At 42.8% G+C, this 9,598-nt stretch overlaps 1 protein-coding gene across 2 annotated transcripts in view; it reads right to left on the bottom strand.

Annotated features, from left to right (window-relative positions):
- Positions 1-772: 772 nt before the first annotated feature.
- ITGB2 (integrin subunit beta 2) overlaps positions 773-9,598 on the bottom strand; it is a 50,989-nt gene continuing 42,163 nt past the window's right edge. For both annotated transcript variants that reach the window (XM_044431875.1, XM_044431876.1), the window contains exons 12-16: positions 9,200-9,444; positions 8,483-8,702; positions 6,494-6,696; positions 2,811-2,977; positions 773-1,155 (exon numbers count right to left, since the gene is read on the bottom strand). In XM_044431875.1, the coding sequence (XP_044287810.1) occupies positions 1,090-1,155; positions 2,811-2,977; positions 6,494-6,696; positions 8,483-8,702; positions 9,200-9,444 (901 nt within the window). In that variant the 3' untranslated portion in view covers positions 773-1,089. The remainder of the gene's footprint in view (positions 1,156-2,810; positions 2,978-6,493; positions 6,697-8,482; positions 8,703-9,199; positions 9,445-9,598) is intronic.

Raw genomic sequence — 9,598 nt, 5'->3', positions numbered from 1 at the left:
GATCACCCTTTATCAGCTTTGACTGATGTACCAACATCATCTTTACCTGGACAGAGGTGGCTTAGTCACGGTTATCCATTCTCAGGTCATCATCATCATCATCGCTGCTGCTGCTGCCACTACAACATTTGGTGTTAAACATGGGCCCAAAACTTGAAATAGTCTGGAAAAATTAGCTAGATAACAACAGTGAACCTACTTTACCATCTACAGCTTTACGATCTGCAAGTGGTTCCTGTGTCATCCCAACAGCATCGAAGCATCTCTTCCCAAATATAACTGCCCAGAGCCTAAGATCCTACATACAAAATAAAACTGAGTTCAAATTCCGGCTCAGCCTTGAACCTGTGGATGGTTCTGGGCAAGAATCTCTTTCTTTCTGCAATCTATCTAAAAGCAGAGTAATGTCAAAAAGTAGACTGGGAACATGATGGAGTACAGTTCTAGGACCTTTTCAAGGAAGGAGGGTTGACTTTTTTAAAAGTTGATGCATTTTTCTTCAGTGTACCACCTTTTCTATAACCCTTCCCTCTTAAAAAATAAAAAAAATGTAGAATTTTGAAACTTTTTAGCACCAAAATAAGGGAATGTCATTGTGCTGGTAAAGCCACAGGAACAGACCAGGAAAAGGGGTGTCACACACAGTTTTCCCATTTTGCACATGAAATGGTGAAATTATTAATGTAAAATAATCTTCAGATCTGCTCTAAATGAAAGTAAATATTGTTTACATTTCAAGAATTAGAGTCACAACAAATATTTTTTCTTTACATGTTTTAAGAATTGTTCCATTTGTTTTATTTTCATTTAAATTCCAAATGCTGATTTCTTTAACAGCAGATGTGTGGAGAAGATTTAGACTTGCTCTGGGTGCCTTAGGTGAGGTAAATATGGGGAATGCAAGTGAGTTAGCAGTCTGGCGTTTTCCTATAACCATTGGGTAGAAACATGTTTGCAAATGGATTTCTGCTCATATTTGATGACAAAGACAGGGGTAAACATATGTAAAAGCATTTGTGAAGAAAGACGTATTCATTTTTTCCATCCTGAAGAATTCCTTTGTGGTCACAGCTTTGCTGTAGTTTCACTTCATTGTCCATTAAATCTGGGGTTCACAACTGTGGTGGTAGCACTCTTGAAAAGAGGGTTGTCAGCCTGCCAAAAACAAAAATCACAAGTATCTGTAAGCTGGAAGTACTGCCTAACCTTTCAAGAGCAGGTGAGGATTCAGGAGGATATGGCTGGACCTCCCTCAGTGACAGCGGCAGAGGAGTAGGCAGAAAAAACAACTGGTGCTTAGAGAATCGGAAGAGCTTCAGAGTGACCCTCTTCTGATAATCTGACAATATTGTCCCCCTAAATTGATAGAATAAACAAATGGGATCCTCAACTAAATGTTGGTTTTGAGTATGTAGTCCCTTCAAAACTGCCTCTTATCAGTCTCCCCACCTTGAAGGTGCAGACTGGACTAGCAGCCAGCCTGATCTGTACCTTCAAGGCTCTCCGGTTCCCATGAGAGGCTTCTTAGCAGTGGCCAGCGTCCCTCCTTGGAAGACAACATGGGGATGAGTGGTGCTGCAGAGAAGGCAATCTAGAAGCTGGGGCTGGATGGGCGGGCAGGCAGTGCCTTGCTTGTTGAGGAGCGGAAGGGGAATGTGACCATAGTTATTCTGCTTTTCTTTCCCTTCCCCCTTTTCATATGAACACAAGTGTGCAGCCTCTCCCTTCCCACTCTTTTGGGCCTTTAGTGCTTTTTAACATACTTTAAAAACCCTTTAATATACTTCTGTGAAACTCATGTCTCCCCTGAGTTTGTTAACTCCCTCCTGTGCACGGATGGTGCTGTTTTCGCCACCTGTCGGCACTATACATAGAAATAGTGGAAACAATAAATCAGCAGGCTGCAACTGCAATGGGCCAGTTAACTAAAGAGGAGGCCAGTCAAATACACCACATCACCCGGATGACCTCTTTCTTGGTTAAGTTGCATTCTTCTATCATTCTCTAGGCAGTGTAGTTACATATTACACTAACACCCAGCACCAAGGATCTGTCTAGTGCAGTGCAGGGGCCAGCAGTTACCCGTGAGGAACCAGTAAGTAGGACATACCCTGATCATATTGCCTAGCAAATAGGATACATGGACATACTGCCTCTGCAATAATTGAGAGCCATATCCTGCACAAATATATCTCATTGCCTTTTAAAGCTATCCAAAGTGATAGCCATAATCCATTTTATGATAGTAAATTCCATAGTTTAACGATACATAAATAAACTATGAAATTTACATATGATGCCACAAGTGACATGAGAGCAATGAAATCACACCACTCCAATACATGGGGCTTCATTAGTTGTTAGTGCAGCTCCAGGATCTTTCTTGAAAATCCTCTCCTAGCTCAATGGTTACATGGGCAGCATTTATGTGAAAATCTAATCATCTTTGCATCTTTCTGAGCAGCAGAATTCAGAGAAAGAAAACTCTATGCATACTTCTTAAAGCTTAACAGATACATCTACTCTATATACCAAAGCTTTCAATTTCAGCCCTTCCAGACCTGTAATAGAAATAAACCATTATGTCTGGATTGTGTGTTTCAACATATGGAGGCTTTAGCATTTTCAGTATGTGACTTCATATGTCTATTTTGTCGTGGGGGGGAGGGGTTCCTCCCATTTGAAAGGTCTGCCTGAGCTAACTGAAATTACTCAAACGTTTGGTCAACTAATTTAATAACACTAAGGAAGGACAGAAGACTACATGCACAACCAGGTCTTGTTTCCACTTCACAAGCAGAGCATCTTACATCATTCCACTTAGCCTTGGATTTTTCTTTCTCAAATCTGTGGTATTCCCTGCGATCAATCAGCTCTGTCAATAACCGCCAAATCAGGAGGAGGATGAGTCCAATAAGGGCCACTCCAGCAATAGTGCCCCCTACAATGGCTGCAACATTAGGGGGCACTGGACACTCTAGGAAGGGAAAAATAAACACATAAACAAAATGTGCATTAAAGCCATGAAAAGAAGTGCATGAGACCAAACCCTCAGCATCCAAACTCAGCCACTCCCACTCCTGCCCATTTTATTTTCAATTGCATTCTGATTCCGTTTTGCCAACTCATCCTTCTCCTTTCTGCAGGCTAGAGAGCATCAACTTGGAGCTGAACTTTACTGCTTTAAGAAATGAGTTGTAGCAGCAGGCTTCAAAGATTGGCTTCTGGAAGGAGGCAGTTCAATAGAGCAGACCAGGTGAATCCAGGTCAAAGGACTGATATACCAATTGTATGGCTATTGGTGGCCATAAAAATAGAATAAGTAGTTGAGAAAGATGTTTCAGAGGAAGTGTGACCTGGATTTCAAAAGCTGTGCCCAGGGTCATAATATGCATGAACCTAAAAAAGTGTGCAATGAAATCCTTTATTTTACACCTTACAGACTCGGCGGGATACATCTGGATGATGCTGGAGATGCGGCTCTGATAGATCAGATGCTGTCCATACTCTTTGGTCTTATCCCTACTTTGAGAAGTCTAGGAGAAAATCATGGGATGAATCTTTAAAGGAGGCAGTGATCAGACCCATCCTGAAGAAGGCGTCCCTTGGACCCAGAGGTGGCTGCCAATTATAGACCAGTGGTCAACATCCTGTTCTTGGGCAAGGTGCTGGAGTGGGTGGTGGCAGGACAACTCCAGGCGCTCTTGGATGAAACTGATTATCTGGACCTATTTCAATCTGGCTTCAGATCTCGTTATGGTACTGAATCTGCCTTGGTTGTCATGTATGGTGACCTATGCAGGGAGAGGGACCAGGGAGTGTATCCCTGTTGGTTCTCTGGACCTCTAAGGGGCTTTCGATACCATCGATCATGGTATCCTTCTGGATAGGCTGGCCAGGCTAGCAGTTGGAGGCTCTGCTTGACAGTGGTTCTGCTCCTATCTGGCCAGTCGATTCCAGAAGGTGCTGCTGGGGGACTTTGGCTTTGTGCCATGGCAACTCTGCCATTTAACTCTTGCTATTTAACATCTACATGAAACTGCTGGGAGAGGCCATCAGGAGGTTTGGGCTGTGGTGTCATCAGTATGCTCATAGAGCTGGGTAACCCAGGTGAGGCAGGGGCTGTCCTGAACCAGTGCCTGGCTGACGTAATGGGCTGGATGAGGGCCAATAAACTGAGACTCAATCCAGATAAGGCGGAGGGTTTTTTGGTGGATGGATCAGGTTTTCAGGTAAGTGATTTTGGTCCTGTCCTGGACGGGGTTACACTCCCTCTAAAGGACAGGGTCCACAGTTTGGGAGTGCTCCTTGACCCAGAGCTATCCCTGGAAACCCAGGTGGCGGCGGTGGCAAGGAGCACCTTTCTGCAGCTCGGCTGGTCCATCAGCTGCATCCTTACCTGGATGAGCACTGCCTAGCAACAGTGATTCATGCTCTGGTAACCTCCCGGTTGGCTTCCTGTAATGTGCTCTACGTGGGGCTGCCCTTGAAAACGGTCCAGATACTTCAGTTGGTACAAAATACAATTGCCAGGTTGCTGACAGGGACTGGTCATTATTCTCATATAACGCTGGTCCTCTGTCAGCTACAATGGCTCCCAATGGAACTCCAGGTCCAATTCAAGGTGCTGGTATTAACTTATAAAGCCCTAAACGGCTTAGGACCAGAATACCTGAAGGATCACCTCCTTCCCTACATGCCCTCACCCCCTTTAAGATCGGCAGGGGAGGCCCTGCTCCGGGACCCTCTTTTACGGAGGGTGTCTACCTGGAGGAGCGCCTTCTCCGCAGTGGGGCCCAGACTATGGAATGCGCTCCCCAGAGAGGTCTGCCTGGCGCTGATGTTATACTCTTTCCAGCACCAGGTAAAGACCTTTTTATTTAACCATCATTTAAATAATTAAATTATTAATATTAATAAACATTAAGATTTTAGAAGATTTAATTTTTTTCTTTTTCACACAGTCGCATTTTGTATTCTTTCCCTCTTCCTCTCTTCCTCTTAGTTTTATGAAGTGCTGTTTTATATTGTTTTAATAATTGTTGTTTTATTATTGTGCTATTGTAGTATTTTACACTGTGTAAGCTGTCCTGAGCGCTTGTTGGAAGGACGGGATATAAATGTTTGAAATAAATAAATAAATCTGGGAGGTCCGTTTCAGTGGAGAACAAGAACATTATGAGGTATAACCCTTTGGATTAATAAATAGTTTTGTCTGATTTTATAAGGAGGTGGTGAATTTTGAGGACACAGATATTGTGTCATTTGTTAACCACAGCATGTCTGCTTATAAGTAAGATATAGGAAACAATAATTCTTGAATGGCATTGAAAGTTTGGGAAATTTGTAAAATGTATGGTTACATTTTGTTCATTAGTAAGAGAGATGGGAGGGAGGGAGGGAGGGAGGGAGGGAGGGAGGAGAAAAGAATGGTTTATCAGAAGGTGTTGGGTCCTGGTGTAGTGGAATTATAAAGAGATACAGTGTAGACAACATCGGATCTATCAGAGCTGCATCTCCAGTTAGTGTTGTGTTGGGATTTAGCAGATCTGGCCCTCACTCAGCCATGAAAATCACTGGGTGACTTTGGGCCAGATACTGACTCTCAGCCTAGCCAACCTCACAAGATTGTTGTGAGGATAAAAGTGGAGAAAATGACAACCATGTAGACTATCATGGAGTGGGATAGAAATGTAATAATAAATACATGAAATAAATAAGGTTCAAGATTCTGTTTCCCAGCTCCTACCTGCTTCTTTGAGTTCAGCAGAGGATGCAAGTTCTCAGAGTATGATTGATCAGAAGGACTGAACAAGCATTTGGCAGCAGAGTGGTAGTGGAAGAAGAGACAAAGGCAAATAGGTTTTTTCTTTTAATAACTATTTTAAAAGGGCTCTGTTGTTAACCTTCAGAGAAGACAGGGCACAGCACAGCCATTCTAACTCAGTCAGTAAGCTAGAATCAAACGGCAGCAGAGTTCACCGGTTAAAAAAGGCTTGGGTTAAAAACAACAGAATGAAATACAGTAGGGACAAATGCTCAGGAAGATGAGCCCGTATGCATAGCTACAAGATGGGAGATATTTGGCCCAGCTCCTCAGTGACAAGGATCTTGGAACTGTTTGAGATCAGAAGCTGGATCTGAGTGAACAATGTGATGTAGCAGTGTATCAGTAAGAAAGATGCAGACAAACTGGAAAGGGTAACAATGATCACGGAACTGGAAAAAAGGAAAGACTGAACACACTGGACAGGTTTAGAAGAGAAGACCAAGGGATGATATGAATAGCATTGTTTGAATAGCGTTGTAGCGACCCCTGTCCTTCCACTCTTCAGTCCTGCTCTACTACTCTGTTCATTGTGCCAACTAGTCATATTTCTTGTTTGGGGTAAATGCTATCAACCATTGCTATAATTTCTAGGTTAGAGTGGCCATTGTTAAGCCATAATCTATTTGTCAGAAAAAGGGAACAGTTGCTGATGAGACAACATACCTTTATTAGGATCAACTGAAACAGCATACTTCTCTTGTCCATCCATTTGAAACAAAGTATAGTAGATCCAGCAATTCTGAGAATCCTTCTCCTTGCATTTACCTTTGGTAACTGTGCCATTGCGCAGAGTAATGTTTGAACAAGCATAAGAACAATTCTTTTGAAATGGGCCACTCCCAAAGGCAAGACACTCAACACAGGAACTAGAAAATCAACAAGCAGGCATTCAAGAAAAGTTTGATAGAGGTGCAATGAATCTGTATTTTATGTAGCACATTTCAAGCACTCAAAGTTCTTATTGTAGATTAATTTAGTAACTCTTGCACTAGCATTGAAAGGAGAGGGGATAAGAATGAGTAAAGTTTAAGTCTTACTTGTGGGCTTCCCATAAGTATCTGGCATGGGAACAGAATGCTGGGTTAGGTTTGGTTTGATCCAGAAGAGCAGTACCTAGCTACAGTGATCCATGCTCTGATAACTTCCCGATTGGACTACCACAACACGCTCTATGTACGGCTGCCCTTGAAGATGGTCTGGATACTTCAATTGGTTCAGCACAGAGCTGCCAGGATATTAATGGGGACCGGCAGGTACTCTCATATAACACTGGTCCTATACCATTTACTGGCTGCCAATTGAAGTTCAGCCCCAGTTTAAGGTAATGGTAATGGCCTATAGAGCCCCAAATGGCTTGGGTCCTGGATACTAAAGGAGAACCTTTTCCCCTATGTGCCATCTGCTCCTAGATATCTGAGGCAGAGGCCCTTCTCCAGGAGCCCTCCTTGATTCAGAGCAGACAAAAGGAAGTAATTCATATAGTGCCTAGTTAAACTATGGAATTCACTAACACAGAATGTGGTGACAGCTGCCAATCATGTCATCTTAAAACAGGGATTGGGGACATTTATGGAGAAGAAGTTGTTTATGCTTACTCATCATGATTCCCATGTGCCAGCATGAGGATCAGGGCCTGTATATTACAGAATTCTGTTGCACTACTTGTGGGCTTTCTATTGGCATCTGGTTAGCTACTGTGGGAAGCAGGATATTGGACTAGGAAGGCTTTTGATTGCATCCAGCAGGGCTTTTATGGCATTATAGATGCCATGGTACCAAGCAGTCATCAAATACTATCTTTTGGAAATAGCGCAGTAGGTTGGCGCTATTTCCAACCCGCTCCATTGGGTCATTCCATTGATTTTTTCCCCTTATCTGAGTAATACAAGTCTTTGAGTTTTTATTTATATTTATTATGGCGAATTTGTCTATTTCTATCTATACTAATATTTCATTCAAATTATATAATCCTTAGCAATTGTCCAATGATACGTCTGTTGCGCTAACTTTGGAGAGAGGGATACAAAAGAGTTGGTTTATCGGGCAATTCCTGCATTCAAGTGAAGCTTCCTGCAGCTGTAAGGCAACAAGACTGGAGAGCAGGATCTACTGTTCAGTCATCCCAGCAAAGATATAGCCATGTATAAAAGGATGGCTTTTGCATACTGGAATCCAAAATGTCCAGTTGCAATGTACGGCTGTGAAAGCTGGACCATGAGGAAGGCTGGACCATGAGGAAGAATTGAGGCCTTCGAATTGTGGTGCTGGCGGAGACTCCTGCGAGTCCCTTGGACTGCAAGGCGATCAAACCGGTCAGTCCTAGGGGAGATCAACCCTGACTGCTCTTTAGAAGGCCAGATACTGAAGATGAAACTCAAATACTTTGGCCACCTAATGAGAAGGAAGGACTCCCTGGAGAAGAGCCTATTGCTGGGAACAACAGATGGCAAAAGAAGGAGGGGACGGCAGAGGATGAGGTGGCTAGATGGAATCACTGAGGCAGTCGGTGTGAGCTTAAGTGGACTCTGGGGGATGGTGGAGGACAGGAAGGCCTGGAGGAATGTTGTCCATGGGGTCACGATGGGTCGGACATGACTTCGTGACTAACAACAACAACAACATCCAAAATGTAAAGTTCTACATATCACTTACACGTATTTGGCACAGGGTGATGGGCAGCCAGGGCATTCTTCACACCGTGGTGGCTGGTAGCCTAAGATACAGTGGCATGTATTGCACTGGCACTGCCCACGGAGACTGCATACATTCCCGTTACTGTTCAGACAGCCATCTGTTGAAGCCTTGCATTGGCAGGCACTGCCATCATATCCATCAGTGCATCTGCATTTTCCACAGTCACACCGGCCTCGTTCTGGAAAGAGTTTAGGTAAGGTTTTCCCATATATAATTCAAATGTAAAACTTAAATTCACCAGAGTGGAGTTGAAAATGGAGGATCGTCTCTGTATGGACAGTACTCTTAAATGAAACACTCCAGTTTAAAAGGCAATCTTTGTGAAATACTGCAATAAACGTCTGATGCAGGTATTGTCAATTACTGGCACAAGAACTTTTGAAAGATTTGGTTTTGCTAAGAAACCAAATTTCTTAGAGAAATTATTTAATATTTAACATGCACACTTGGACAATAAACCATTATGTGAAAGGAAATTACACAGATGATCAGTTGACTTGTTTCCAAACTATATTGCCTGGTTTATTCAGACTGCTTTCAGGCTGTGTCAGAAAGTTAAATGATGGAGGTATATAACTGTACTTACATACTTTAAAAGCTTGCTATAGAAAGTGCAGCCTGCTAGAACAGCAGACCAGGAGAAATAAAAAATGTATTGCATTCATCATTGCTCACCTTCCCCTCCACATTGTAGACCATTGTGAAGCTCACAGCTCATGTTGTCACATTCACAGAAGGTACCATAAATATGTTTTTTGGGATCATCACTAGTGTGGCATACACATTGCCCACATACACAATCTCCTAGGCCAGAGCAGATGACCGAGGCGTTATCCTTTCGGCAACTCTTTTCCAATTCCTTGCTAGATTTACCTCCAGTTTTACAATCACAATTCTTTCCAGTAAAACCAGGATTGCAACTGTCATGAGAGAAGAAATATTCAGAATAAAAAAATGATTAATAATTGACAGCTTGAGGCAAATATCACAGCATCCTTTGCTGTTACACAGTTTCACTACTTCGTGTTTGAAAACTGGTTTGCCTATACATAATTAGTGTTCGCCTTAGCATAT

This window comes from Varanus komodoensis, unplaced genomic scaffold, assembly GCF_004798865.1.
Source record: "Varanus komodoensis strain SLA01 unplaced genomic scaffold, ASM479886v1 scaffold23, whole genome shotgun sequence".
Taxonomy (NCBI): domain Eukaryota; kingdom Metazoa; phylum Chordata; class Lepidosauria; order Squamata; family Varanidae; genus Varanus; species Varanus komodoensis.
This window is presented reverse-complemented; position numbering and strand designations above follow the sequence as displayed.